Source organism: Poecilia latipinna, unplaced genomic scaffold, assembly GCF_001443285.1.
Source record: "Poecilia latipinna isolate Pla-1442-1.1 unplaced genomic scaffold, P_latipinna-1.0 Scaffold146, whole genome shotgun sequence".
NCBI classification, from domain to species: domain Eukaryota; kingdom Metazoa; phylum Chordata; class Actinopteri; order Cyprinodontiformes; family Poeciliidae; genus Poecilia; species Poecilia latipinna.
Genome location: NW_015112762.1, coordinates 345,468 through 360,500, shown reverse-complemented (window position 1 = coordinate 360,500; position 15,033 = coordinate 345,468). Strand labels below are relative to the sequence as shown.

At 39.3% G+C, this 15,033-nt stretch overlaps 1 protein-coding gene across 6 annotated transcripts in view; it reads left to right on the top strand.

Moving 5' to 3' along the window:
• Positions 1-15,033, top strand: part of pde4d (phosphodiesterase 4D, cAMP-specific) — a 158,162-nt gene that overhangs the window by 138,914 nt on the left and 4,215 nt on the right. For 5 of the 6 annotated variants that reach the window (XM_015029196.1, XM_015029194.1, XM_015029195.1 and 2 more), the window contains exons 6-14: positions 2,991-3,103; positions 11,420-11,513; positions 11,600-11,775; positions 11,861-11,959; positions 12,072-12,236; positions 12,393-12,492; positions 13,513-13,667; positions 13,808-13,930; positions 14,819-15,001. In XM_015029196.1, coding sequence (XP_014884682.1) covers positions 2,991-3,103; positions 11,420-11,513; positions 11,600-11,775; positions 11,861-11,959; positions 12,072-12,236; positions 12,393-12,492; positions 13,513-13,667; positions 13,808-13,930; positions 14,819-15,001 — 1,208 coding nt within the window. Of the gene's footprint in view, positions 1-2,990; positions 3,104-8,632; positions 9,636-11,419; positions 11,514-11,599; positions 11,776-11,860; positions 11,960-12,071; positions 12,237-12,392; positions 12,493-13,512; positions 13,668-13,807; positions 13,931-14,818; positions 15,002-15,033 lie in introns of those variants that run through there. The other variant, XM_015029200.1, reaches the window with a different exon arrangement.

Below are 15,033 nucleotides of genomic sequence, written 5' to 3'. Positions count from 1 at the left end.
CTCAGCTCATGTTTGCCAAGACACTACATATGACTTTCAAAACCGATAAACCTTTCACATTTCACATTTTAGTATAAGGACCATGATAGCAAAGACATCCACAGAGCCAAAAAAAAAAAGCACTTTTACATAAAAGTGAAAATATTTACTGGCTTTACAAGTGCAAAACAGGGTACTCAAAATAGTGAATGTGTCACGTTTCCCTTCAACATTAAAACTATATCTAAAGCAGTTCTCTGAGGGTCACATCTGAAATCATGAGTGATTTCAGATGTGACACTCTGAAATCATCAGGGTCCCAGTGACATTGTGCTATATTTAGCACACAATCCTATTGCTGCAAGCCATTATTGCTCCTGCCATAAAGTGGTGACAGCTGTGAGTCATGGGCATCATTACATCAGAGTATTGACCGATCATCATATGCACAAGCATACTGACTCTGCAACAAGCCAGCTTGCAGAGCAAAGCAATAAAAGAGCATAATTAATATTATCTCAATGATTTTCCCAGGACCAATAAAGTTGCAATTTGATTTGAGGATCTTGGGGCTTTCTAGTTTTATTAGATTTACTTGTTGAAATACGTTAGGAAATTAAAAAAAAATATATATCTAAGTCTAAATTATAATAATACACATATCTCTGTATGTTTTTGGAAGATGTTTCCATAATAAATTAAAAGAAAGTGGTAGAAGAGGAAGAAAAACAATACATGGTTTGCAAAACTTTGCGCAAATAAAAATCTGAAAAGTGTGCCTTGCGTTTATATTCAGCACCCTACAAATTGTTGATAAAAGAAAAAAACTGAGTTTTATTTTCCTTCATTATTCAGCACAGTAAAGTTTGTGGTTGAAATGTGTGAGAGTTCACATGCTTTTACCTTGATCAAGGGTCAGGGTTCCTCCTTTTCTTGTCCCTTCCCTCCCCTCCTGTTACTCGTTGAATGTCATTCCTTTCCATTGCCAGTCCGACTCCGCTGTTAAGCTGTTCCATAGTTTGGCTCCAGCCCTGCGTCTGTGCAGCAGAGTGGCCTCTCCGAGCGCCGGTGTCTGATGTCGCACTAAGCATGAGAAGAATGTCATTGACGTCAGTGCAGTTGCTGTCAGAAAGAGTAGCACCCGAGCCACTGACACCACACCGGGGGAGAAAGACGGTGACACACAAAAAAAAGGGAGGCTGAAAGGTTGAAAGAAGAGAGGCAAAAAAAGGGGGGGCAAAAGGAAGGATGAGCAGTGGAGGAAGCATAAAATGCAAGAAAGGGAAAGAGAATGTTAAAGGCAGTGAAGCAGGAGAGACTGGACTTTTGCATATGAGATGTTAAAGATTTAGAGGTAGAGTCAAGAGTAACAAAAAATAGTCCTTTCAAAAATGCGCAAGGATGCACCAGTCCTTTCTGAACATATTGTATGATCTAAAACCACCTTTCAGATTAATTAAACCGAAACTGTTCTTATAATTCAAAATATTCATGAGATAAAATGTACATATGCAATTGCAGCAATAAGACGTCAGTAATTCAGTGTTAAAAAGACAACAGAAATTCCACGTTTGGCACTGCTGCTGCATTTAGGCATACACATAAATGTTGGCTGCAATGCTGAAATAATACATTTCCCAGCCTCTTAACCACCACTTCCTTTCACAAAGTATTAAAATCCTTTGCTTTCTTCATTATGAAGGGAATCGGTGATATTTTCTGTTCTGTTTGGAGACAAAAAAAAAAAAAAGAGAGAAATTTGTCATGTGGAAAGCTTGTGATGCTGAGACTCTCATCATATTGTTGTCAACTATCTCTCTGTTTTTGCTGTATTGATATGCTGAGCACATATAAGCATGCATGCACACACAGCGTTTGGAGCTGCAAGCTCTGGCTCCTCTTCTTATTTTTATTTTTATCCACTCCGTGTTTTGTGTGCCTCCCTTCCCCGTCCACGGCGCAGTCCTCTCAGGCTTTAGGTACAGCTTAGGGAGAGCAGCACGTTTGGCTACCAGGGACGCCAAAGCAACTGCAGCCCACCCTCCTTACCCCCCCACCTATTTACACAGCATCTGTAGGATACACCATCCGGCACAGACACACAGAGCCAGCTTATACCCACTTGCTTCTTGGATACTGTGGATGTTTTTTTTTTTTTGTTTTTGTTTTTTTTATTATTGGCACGGGGGCAAAGGAGACAAAACCAGGATGTGTTATGGGTAGCTTTTCAGCTGGTGTGAGTGTGTATGTGTATACATATGTGTCTGCTTGCTTCCGAGTGTGTGTGTGTGTTTGAGTGAAATGTCTTTGTGCTGTTTGACCATGTCTTGGTGCGGTGGACATGCTTGGTGTGTGCTGGACAGTTGGACTCCTGTGGACGCCGACTGGCTCTGAGGTGCTCACCGGATCTTCTTCTTCTTCCCACAATCCCTGTCTCCTCTCTGTCCATCCGATAGCAGACATGGGCCTGCTAAACAGACTGTTGTTCATCCTGCTACATGACTGGAATTACACTTCCTCTAAGAATGAGAGAATACTCTCTCCACATCTCGCTGTGTACGGCTGCTCATGAATGAGTCTGACAAGTTTCTCTATTCCTACTTGCTGTTGCGTTTAGTCCGTGTGAACATCTGCTGGAGGCTTAACATCTGGGCAAAGAACTAACAGGGTGGCAGATCGCCACCCGTTGACAACCACAACACTCCAGGGGACTGTAGCTGAGTTTGCATTTAAGGAAAAATCCAAGGTTGAGAGGGCAGAACTGAACTTTTTTTGCAAACAGTCAGTGAGGTTCGCTCCAGCTGTGCTGCAAGGTGGCATACGAAGACAGAGAAAGGCCCCTCTCCCAGGCCGTCACAGCTGGCTCACCTGTTCCATTATGAAGAGTCACCCATATGTTTACTCGGGGTATCCCAGCTTAACCGTTTGTGGGGTGGGAGACCCCGGACCGGCCGCTCGTCCTCTGAAGCGGGTCCTCACTGACCCGTTGCCCTCCTGTCTTGCCCCCGCAGAGGAGGCCTATCAGAAACTGGCCACCGAGACCCTGGAGGAGCTGGACTGGTGCCTGGACCAGCTGGAGACGCTGCAGACAAGACACTCGGTCAGCGAGATGGCCTCAAACAAGGTAAGAGATGAGTGAAAAATGTTTTTCCGCTGTTAGATATTTATCTCTTTGCAATGTCGGTTGATAAGACCAAATAATAATTTAAAAATGAATATGCTAAGTTGTTTAAAACATGGAGAAGCTGCCCAAAGAGTTAACTAAAATATTTTTGTTTGTTATTGGTCATCAAAATGCCTATCTGAACTTGTCCATTGAAGTTTTTAAGTTGGGTGTGATAGTATGTATAGATGGTATTTAGGATTCTATATTTGTGTTCCATATTTTGCCTGTATTAGAGTTGCACTGTTGCAAACATCTGTAAGCAAGGTCTGCTACAGAGATCCAATGATCAGATTTGACTGGGCAAAATTCGCAGACTTTAATTTTGTAAAGTTTTGACCTCTGGATACAGATTTTAAATTAATCCCCTTTTATTTTTAGGCACTAAAATAATATGCAAGAACAGCATTATACAAATTTCCTGTAAAGAAAGAGTTTACTACTACTTTATAACAAAGGTGAAGTGATTAAAAGTTGGCATTTTAAATTTTAAAGTTATACAATTATTATGATTGCCTTAAGTTCAAGGTTTTCCAAAAGAAACCAACATTCCAACACTCATGTTTGTTCTGTAACTCATAGAGGCCATCGACCTTCCTGTTGTCCACTGAAAAGTCTTGCTCACTCTTTTGCAGCCTTAATAAATCTCAGACATGTCTCTGTATGTCGTAGAAAATGTATTTCCCTTTTTAAATAGCATGTAAGATCTCTGTGGTTCCTCTTTGTTTTAAATCACTCAAATCTCCACCCTGCTGTGTGTAGCCAGACTAGTGATGTCTAGGTGTTTGTTCATTGATAGAAAAAAGATTGGATTTCTGAGTTTCTGACTGTCTGGCCACAGGTCAGGGTCAATTAACCCTAGAATTACTCTGTTTTTCTGTATTAAATAACTGTATGCTGAAGTTGCTCAGCACTGAGGGTGATCTCAATCCTTTTCAAATAATTTATGAAAGAAAATAAATTTTTTATCTGCTGTCAGTCCTCACCCGACACCTTTTCCAAGGACGCTCCTCTTCCATACACCCTGTCGAGTGCTGTATATGCTGGTATGTTGTCGTAGACAATAATGCAGTTGTTCGATTGCTCACATGCTGCGTTACTGTTAGCATAATGCTCATGATCAGCACATCTTGATAAATAAAGAAAAGAACAGAAAGCTGCAGTGCATCATGCACTGTTGATTTTACTGATTGTAGTATGTGTGGTAGCTGTCAGTGCAGTATTACTTAAATAATGTCCCCTTGTCTGAGTGTGAGCCTCTCATAGGTAGAGATTGAACATGCTCGAGTTGCCATGACCTGCTTCTGCTATGTACTCTGTAGCGCATCAACATCAAAAGTTCAATTGTTTGTGTTGTTTTCGTGTATCTTTGTGGTAGCATTGTCATGCAGGCAGGGAGTCCAGGTATGAGCATGCTCAGTTGCCTCCAGTGTGTGTGTGTGTGTGTGTGTGCGTGTGCGTGTGTGTGCGTGTGTGGAAGGAGGTTGCTGCGTCGCTTTGAATGCTGATGAGCACTGGGTCCTCGTGATGTCACACACCGTGATGTCACAAGACATCACGGTGAGGCGAGATGGCGAGGGCAGACAAGACAAAGGACTTGCACAGTGTTCACCTCTAATATTAGCCCATCCACAACTTGGCCTCATTTAGACATGAGGAGATTTCTAAAAGAGATGAGAAATCAAGAGTACAGCTCTGCCTCACCGTCGCTCACCAGCAGAGCTATCTCCAGTTGTCATGGTAACAGCCACAGGCCCGGCCGCCCTGCTATCTCTCCACTAACTCGCACACATACACAAACATCACAGGTAACGAATGCATCTTTAGTGATCACCTGGTGTCTGAGGCCCGCAAACTTTTTATTTTGTTTTTGCTTTTTGTTTCTCAACGTAACTCTTCAGACATTTATGAAGGAACGTTGAAAGATCAGCCCAAATTCCCTTAAAATAAATGGATTCAATTAAAACAAAACTAGCCTTCATTTTCTTGAATTTCTAATCTTTAAGTATATTAATAAAAAAAACCTACATGATGATGCAAGTTGTGCCCTAAAACTGTTGTGTTACTTAACGGCAGGCTATATTCACGAAGGGCATGCTTCCTGAAGTTTTTCACATTTCAAAGACTAGCTTTACATTCATGTTGCATTTATAATAAAGTATTCAATCAGTCGTTTTAATTGATGAGGGCTCTGTTTTAGAGTGATCCTTTGTGTTTGGCTTTGAATCTTTTTCCGCCTCTGCTGAGAGATCAGTGTGTGCTGCGTAAGTCTGATCGCCAGATTTGGAGGTCACTGTAGATAAAAGGGGAGAGATTTTAGAAAGTGTCACTTTGACCTATGACCAGGGGATAAAGAGGGATTTTCACTGAATGCTTGGTTTCTCTTTTTTTCATAATTGGCAATGCATATGAGCAGGAAGCCCATAAATCAATGTTTTGAAAGAAAATGTAACATTTTCTGGGGATGGCCCAATTTAGATTTCTTTTAATATCATCTGAGTTCTTGAAAAATATTTGAAAATGTCATTGTCCATTTTTCATTTAAATTTTCATCTAATGGGTCAGAATAAGGGAATAAGGTCTTTGTCTTCTGTTATTTTGGTTTTTATGTTACTAACAAATGAACACCCACAGTCAAACTTCAAAAAAGGTCATTTAACCCTTTTAGGTCATTCTTACTTCTGTTTATATTGTTTGAATTGAGATGCCAAAGAAGTAACAGTTTCTATTTTGTCAATTTCTGAAAATTACAGGTAAAAACCATTTTGATTGTTAGGATTTTATTATTTATTTATGGATAAAGTTACTCCATAAAAACAAGAAGCACTGAAATCAGACTGAGTATACCAACATTTCAACTAAATACAATAAACAGAGGTGCAGTGAGAACACCGCTTTAACATCCAATATATTGCTTATATTATGTGTTTATTTCTCTTTAGCTCTTCTAATTATTAAAGAATAATGCTTGAGCATCCTCATTTTTATTTTGTGAAATTTTTTAAGTATTTCTCAAGAGAAAAACATTTGTTTATTCCAGACCCAAGATGTGGTGGTTTCCACCAGAACTGTGTTAGCTGCAATCAATAAATCTGGGTTTAACGGGTTCTTCCTAACAGTTTGGATACTTTGGACAAAAAAATCACCAACAACAGCAAACTGTAGACGATATAGCAGGGGCTCTGATACTGAACATTTAAAAATGTTATAATTGGACCTGATTGATTATTTAGGATTGTCTCAAACCTTATTATTTTTCAAATGAAAGTACCCCAAAATCCACTTGTTCTACTCATTTTTTTTGGCTGTAGGTTGTATCTTACTGTTTATAATGCCAAGTACAGCTTTCACAGCTTTGTTAGTTGAATTTTACTGTAATTGTATGGCAGTGTTCTCAAGCCCCATAATAACTATAAAGCAGCGTCTAAAACAGGCCTTTACCGTGTTCCTTAGTGGTATTCTTACATCTAAAACTCATTCTACAGCAGCTGAACTTCTTGTACCTTCTCTCTCTTTTAAGGTTGGTCAGAAGTAGTTTGTTTATCAATGTATGCCCTCATGTTTCCGCTTTATAACAACTGTGTGGAATGGAATATGAACTGACTTCTGTATTTTCATTGAAGACAGGCACTGCAGTTTGTCTGTGTTGTGAAGAGAGGGGGTGTCTGCTGCCAGATTAAATGCTGAATGTGAGAAAAAGAAAAAAAAAATCAATAGAGACACGAAAGTGTTGAGGGCTATATACAGCAGGGAATGGGTATTTTTGGTTGCTCCTCTGAGGAACAAATTACACACAAGTCACAACTAAGATAGGTGTGACACTTTCCAATTTTTACCCAATAGTGTGTGTTCACACCTCTTGACTAAGCTGGTGCTTTTGTACGTGTGTGTTTGTGACAGTAAAAGTGAGTTACACAGGGTGGAGTGTCTCTGAGCACTATTTCTGTATTATTCATCTTGAGATAAATTGCAAGCGTATTAGTGTGTGTGCATGTGTTTGTGTGTGGAGAGCTTGTGCTGGCCTGCTTGGCTCAGAGTTAGTCAAAGACTCTGGATGTCAGTTAGCAGGTGGTCTCATCTGCTCCAGCGTAGCTGTAAATTACTCACAGTACCAGGCCGGCTGCTGAGTCTGGGTGTAAAGTAAGCAGAGACATGCTCGGTCTCTTTTCAATCCATGCAACCGCTGGGCTCTCACTAAGATAATGCATGTATGCACACATATAAAGAAAAAAAAAAAAAAGACTTCCTTCTCATACGTGTTCAGTGACCGTAGGAGTATCGCTCAAGATCGATGTTTACAAGCAAATTCATGAAATGACACTTCCAATGGAAAGGAGGTTTTATATCAAGTGTCATAGCGATAGGCAATTAAACTACTCTGTAATGTGACATAAATAGTAATGTGGAATATTTTAGCAATTCTTTTGTTTCTACATCTTTAGTTTTTTTTTGTTGTTGTTGTTTTTTTCTAATTTTCTTAGTATTTATTTGTAAAATCATACTATTAAATCACATTTTACCTTAAGTCTGAAAATTTTGGATAAATATATAATTATCGTGCAGTTATTAGGCTTATTTTTAGTAGCACCAACCTGAATTAAAAAAAAAAAGCTTTTGACCAATATTCTTAAAAATTAATTGATAAATCTGGAATATTGATATGCTGTTGCCTTTTTCTGGAACAAGTCATTAAGAAGGAATAGGATAAGCTCAGCACCTTTTACAGTTATATACACCTTATACAGTTAATGGGTTTTCCAAACAATTTATAGGGATAGCTTGAAATATGATGTCCTTCCATTCTTTTATATGTTTATGAGAAACATATAAAGAAAAAGGGCATAATTATTTTGTTTTCATGCTAGTTCTATTGATTTTCATTTCAAAAATCAAGAAATATATATATACAACAGAGTAAGGAATTACTGTTCTTGTAGCATTTGTGGAAAAACTGTATACCCAGTCTTTACTGAGACTGCCTCAATGCATTTCAGTTGTAAGTATGTTGGTGCATATTAGCACTTTTTCTTTGAAATCTCCCCTGAAATTGTTTCCCAGTACTGTACAAAGAACAGTCCTTCTCTGCTTTTTGTTCCACAGTCCTGCCTTGGATGATGTAGTTAGGTTTCGACACTAATTTAATGTCCCTTATACTCTGATATTAAACAGCACGCATTTATTTGCATTGAACAAAAATAACTGTCCCTTTCTCAAGAATTTTGATCTGAAAATTTTCTGTCAGCTTCTCGGTCAGTAGAATAAAACACATTCATGTTAATATTACAAATATATGTTATTTAACCTCGTAGGTTTTGTGCACTTCTCAGGAAAATGTTCATCCATATTTTGAATGAAAATTCAAAGCAACCCATGTTCTAAAAGGTCTACATCTGTTTGTAATTAAGCCTTTTGAGTGCAGTGAAAAACACATCGGGCAACTGTTGAGCCCATTTCAGATAACTGACGCTCATTCTTTTTGTAAGATTGATGTGTCTTTTTTCCCATATTTACATCATCATCATCACTGATGCTAGCGTGACTCACTGCCCATGGATACTCGGGTGGAGGGTGACCTCAGATTTTTTATTATTACTGCAACATGTCGGGTGAGGTAACTCGCACTTTTACATCATGCTGCAAAAAAGGTGAGGCTACTCATTTGTAATCACAAGCACACATACTGTTTTAACAGGATCAGCCCAATATGGATGCACTTTTTTTACACATTACATGCACGAAACAACATCCTGCTGCACTGTAGGAATTAGAGGAAAAGGAAAAAGCGTAGATTTTTCCACTGACTTCAGTGGTGGCCAATCAAGCAGCAGGTAGTCTTAAGTCTGTTCCAATCCAAGCCAATCAGAGGTTATGATGAGCTCAGACTCTCTACCCTGATTTGCTGCCGTTGTGTGACATGGTGAGAGAGGCAGCCTGTGCTCTTCACATGGAAGAGTGTGTCACACACACAGAAGCAGGCAGCCCATCCTGTTTGGGAGGAGTTCATAGAAAATTTTTATTTATTTATTTTTTACTGTCCTGTTGCTTTGGCATATACCAAGCTTCCGCACCATCATCAATTATTCAGAGCCCCAGCAGTGTGTCCCTATATCCAAGAGTTTTTGTATGTGTGTGTGATCTCAGTATGCTGTGTTTGGACCCTCTGAGAGCCACTTCCACGCCGTTTATCATCCAGAATCTGCGTTTGTTCTCTGCTTTCTGGGACATCGGCACACGTTTGTGGATATACACAGGACCGGGACATGAAGCTTTGTTTGTGGACCCTGTTCAAATGCTCAACTCTGAACTGAGCTCTGAGGGTTCCTAAGGTTGACATTTGGTATAGGAAAGAAGTCTGGGCTGCTTTTGTTTTTCTGTTTTGTCTGTGTGAGCACTTCACAAGGACATATATTCGTACCTTCTCTGTTTCTGGATCTACTTTGTCAAAATGCCTGAAGCAAATTATCTCCTTTCTGTTTCCTGGGGTTACATAAAGGTAAGAATTGTTCCCCTGATGTTGATTTTTGGGGTTTTTTAGCTTCAATGTTCGGTCTTTTACACCAACATTATCATTATACGTGTGAAAGAGAGTTTGATTTTTTTCTTCTTTTTTTTTTAAATCAAGCTTTAGACAGATTTGGATGATGCTTTTAATGAACACACAATCTGCTATATTTAGAACTGCACCAACATGTCGACCACAGAATAATTTTTCATAGGTGTGTCTGTTCTGGATCCCTTATCAATCGGGACGTATCTTTGAACAGAACAAATGACGATGTATGACAGGTTTACATATAAACCTCAGGAAACACACATAAGATTTAGATTCTAGGCCACAGAGAATCGATCTCTCTTTGTTCATTCATAAGTGTTTAGTTATTTCTTCTTCATTTAATGAATGACAGGTCAGCAGTACTCAGGATGGTTGGGTTTGTCTATATTTTTTAAGTAATAATTTTCTTTTTTTACACAGTAGAATCTCAAAACTCAAGCGCTTTTTTCTGCTTTGATTTAATTGATTTGCATAGTTATGGCATTCTTTTACAAATGATATGAATATTTTTGTGCCTGGTTAAAGAGACCGCTGTTTAATATAACATCTCAATTCAGCGATAGATTTATTGTGATCTGCAGAGCTCTGCATGCACACCCTTTTTACCATTTGCTTCTCATTTTTGCAGCTATGTTGGAAAATCTGTAGATTAAAATGTTTTCATCTAGATCAAAATGTCTTTTGGGTCTCCAGATCAAAAGCCAGGGCTAAATTTGGGTTTGTGTTTATAGATAGGCATAGCCCTGGGGAGAGAAGAGGGAATGAGGATGCGGAGGAGCAAGATGAAGAGGCTGGCAGTGTGGCAGTGGAAAAATTAAAAGAAAATGGGAATCTGGGTTATTGTTCGTTTGTGTTTGTTGCAGTAGTCCTCTATGATCCCCTGTGTGTGTGTGTGTTTGTGTGTGTGTTAAACCAAAAAAAAGATGACTCCTGGGAGCTGCTTCTCTGATGAAACTAGACATTTCTAAAATTTAAGCATCTGCAGATGAAACTGATTTATCTAACTGGCACTCCACGGTTTCTGTGCACTTAAACGGCAAGTGACTCAAACATCTGTGAAGTTAAATACATAAACTCTATTCGCTATTTTCAGTCCCTTAGTTCTTATTAATGAGATCTGTATTTCAATATAGGTGAGCATGTTGGGGGATTTAATTTCTCCCATTTTTTCTTTCTATCTGTGTACTCATTTTCTTGGAAAATTAGAAAATGACATCATACCAATGGAAAGTGATTTTATCACACATGTTAATGTTATGCTGCACTTTATGGCAGTTCAGCAGCCAGTCAATGGACACCCTGCCCAAGGAGGTTAAAACACAAAAATTCATTGGTAAAGAAGCGGTCAGTTAAGGCAGCTCTGTATCAATCTAATTTAATGGAGAATTTAGTGGAAGAAAAACATTAACAGTAGAAAAAATTACCAGAGCAGCAATGAAAATCAGTCAAAATCATTTTTGTTGGATTTATGTAAAATTCTGTTTTTCTAAGAAAATGAGGTGTAAGTTACAATCTTTAAAATTAACTTTTGTGTATATAGTACGGTTTCAATGTTTCAAACGAAATCGATGAAATAAATACACTTTTTTTTTGGTCTTGTTAATTGAGATGCACCTGAACTCAGATTTTGTGAGCAGCTGGAAAAGCAATTACTTTTGATGCTTTTTTTTTCTGTATTATACGCTGTCAAAGCCATCATGTTTGCGTGTGTGTCCTCGTTTCAGTTTAAGAGGATGTTGAATCGGGAGCTGACTCACCTATCAGAGATGAGCCGATCTGGGAACCAAGTGTCTGAATTCATCTCCAGCACGTTTCTCGGTGAGTGATGACTCAGGAATTACTTAGATCAAAAAAAAAAAAAAAAACCTTAATAGTTGTTCTCACAATCACTTGTTACGGCGCAGACAAACAACATGAGGTGGAGATGCCGTCCCCGCAGACACAGAAAGAGAAGGAGAAGAAGAACAAGCCCATGTCTCAGATCAGTGGAGTGAAAAAACTGCAACACTCTTCCAGCCTCACAAACTCAAACATCCCTCGCTTCGGCGTCAAGACGGAGACTGAGGATGAGCTGGCAAAGGTGTGTTTGCATGTTCACAGGAACCGATGGAAACAGCCCCGGCATGTCACACACGTTCTGATTGTGTCTCTAAATCCTTCTGTAGGAGCTGGAACATGTGAACAAATGGGGCCTTAATCTTTTTAAAATCTCAGAATTCTCTGGGAATCGGCCACTGACAGTCATGATGTACACAATATTTCAGGTAAATATACCTATATTTACCTGAGAATACGAGAAGTCTGGGGAATCTCATATTCAACCTTATTCCCTTTTTTTTTTTTTTTTTAAATGCTTTCTGTTTCTTGATCTTTCAGGAGAGAGACTTGTTAAAAACGTTCAAAATTCCACTCGACACCTTTATAACATACCTGATGACCTTAGAAGACCATTATCATGCCGATGTGGCCTACCATAACAACATCCATGCTGCTGACGTCACCCAGTCAACTCACGTGCTGCTATCCACCCCTGCCCTTGAGGTAAAACTCGCATGCAGAGACATTCTCAGACGTCTGCTCATAAACACGCATCGCATGCTTTTTACAGTCGGCTTCAATCAAACCCCACTCCCCCACTCGAAGTCTAATCAATGTTCTCTCCTTCACCCTGCCCATGCTCCGTTTTTTTCTCCTCAGGCTGTGTTCACAGACCTTGAGATCCTCGCTGCCATCTTTGCCAGTGCAATTCATGATGTGGACCATCCCGGAGTCTCAAACCAGTTCCTCATCAACACCAGTAAGTGTAAATATGAGCTTCTGCCAGCAAACAGATCAGGTTAACAAATATAGAAATTCAAATAGGATTTTCTAATAATTTAAAATAAGCCATACAGTATCTTGTAAAAGGTATTCATGCTGCCTGAACTTTTATTTTTATTTATTTATTTATTTTTTACATTTTGTGAAGCAAAGAATAGAAAACTTAACATGTTATATTATGATTTTATATGACAGATCAACCCAAAATTGGGCATAATTCTGAATTGGAAAAGTGAAAATTATACTTCACCTTTAATTTTCTTTTTGCAAATAAAAAGCAGAAGCATAAGTTCAATATTTCTGATGTCTTCCAGTAGAGACTGTTTTAAATCACATAAAGAATGTCTCTAAACCCAGAAAAGTAAAAGCTTGACTCAGTGCAACAAAATGTTGAGAAAGGGTAAGCTGAGCTTCAAACCCGACACAGCGGGCTAATGGTGTTGTGTTACTAAATGTGTCCTTGAGCAACAATCTCAACCCTGGCTATGCCTCTTTAACTGACTCACCCTCATCATGGCTCCAGGGGACGCCGCTTTAATTTGGCGATTTATGCCAAAAACACAGAGTTTATATCCACTGGGCGGCATCGCTTTAAACGACCATCCTGCAGGCCGTTGCAAATGTTGCATAAGACTGTTACTAATCAGTGCAGAACAGACATAGTCCGGTCTCATACGCCTTGCACAAACACACACAAACTGTGTAGTGTTTCCCTGAAAGCCCAAATAGGGAAACCCTGCAGTAAAGACGGTATGAGTCATCCTAGTTAGGAGTCACCCGACCGATCTACTGTCAACCAAAAGAGCATCAGATAAGGATCCCCTTTCTTCTCTCTGATCCTCTTTCACATTATCGCACTCCAACAGTCAGAGCAACTGAAGCTGGTAAAGGAAAGCTGTCTGCATAAAACACGATGGTGCTCGTTTCACAGAGCATAAGACATATTTTTCTACTTAAACGTTAACGCCTAGAATCATTGATTCTGTCCTCCCTGCAGATTCAGAGCTAGCCTTGATGTACAATGACTCATCAGTGTTGGAGAACCACCACTTAGCAGTTGGTTTCAAGCTACTGCAAGAGGAGAACTGTGACATCTTCCAAAACTTGACCAAAAAACAGCGACAATCACTGCGAAAGATGGTCATTGACATCGTAAGTTCAGTGATCACAAAAGAAGTTGTTGTTTTGTTGCCAAAAAAACAACAACAAAAAGAAAAACACTGAGCTGAGTCTGTTCTGTTTTTTGTGTGTGTGGTTTTTTTTTTGTTTTTGTTTTTTCTGGGGGTTCCTAGGTGCTAGCAACAGACATGTCCAAACACATGAATCTGCTGGCTGACCTGAAGACGATGGTGGAAACAAAGAAAGTGACCAGCTCTGGTGTGTTGTTGCTGGACAACTACTCCGATAGGATACAGGTGAGCTTCAAGGTCCCGAAAAAAAAAAAAAAGTAAAATAAAACAATAATAATCGAGGTGTTTTTTTATTTTTTATTATTATTATTAATATTTCTAATAGGATCGGTCTTATAGTATGTTCAAGTCTATTGAATCAAGCAATATAAATGCTTGAAAACTTGATGCCTTTAAAAACAATAAAATAACGATATTGCTTGCTTTAGGTTAGTGTTGTGATTTTGTCTTCCGTTATTCACTCACCAGTGATATTCAGACTTCTATTTCCTATCCAAAATCAGGTCTTCTTCATGACAGCCCTGAAATCTCGATACCCGTCATGGGTTAAAATGATGCTCTGACAACTTCATCCCTTGCTTCTAAACCAATACCTAACTCAAAACAAACAGCTACAGCCTTCAATTAACTTCTGTCTTGCTTATGCTGTAATTTAAGCCTGCATGTTCACTCTTTGTTTCGTTGCGGTATGACTCGTTGATGCTTCTGCTCATGTTTTATTTCAGTTCTGCTAATTGCCTGCATATGAAACTGTTAGAGGAAAAGCTCTCCTGCATTGTAAATGTGGGCATTTTTGATTTTTAGATGCAGAGCAGATCACAGGATGCAACACCCAGTACATCCTCTACCTCTTTATAAATGTCACTCTGAAGGCTGTAAAACATCTAAATTGTTTGGGGGAAAAAACTCCACTTCATTCAGTTAGCAAAATGCCTTAACCAGGACCCCAGTCTTACTTTGTGAATCACATGTAGGATCAGGGCTGTGATTAAGATTTAATCCACACAATGCATTATGAAAAATAGTCCTCATCTATTTAATGAATGTGTTTGACCTGGTGATCACCAGTCAGAGCCTATCAGGGGAAAACTGACGGATTTTGTCTGAGTTCAGGTTCTCCAGAACATGGTCCACTGCGCTGACCTAAGCAACCCCACCAAGCCTCTTCAGCTGTACCGACAGTGGACGGACCGCATCATGGAGGAGTTCTTCAGCCAAGGGGACAGAGAACGGGAGAGGGGAATGGAGATCAGCCCCATGTGTGACAAACACAACGCCTCCGTAGAAAAGAGCCAGGTGAGGACTCCAGGATGGCAGAAAAAGATGTG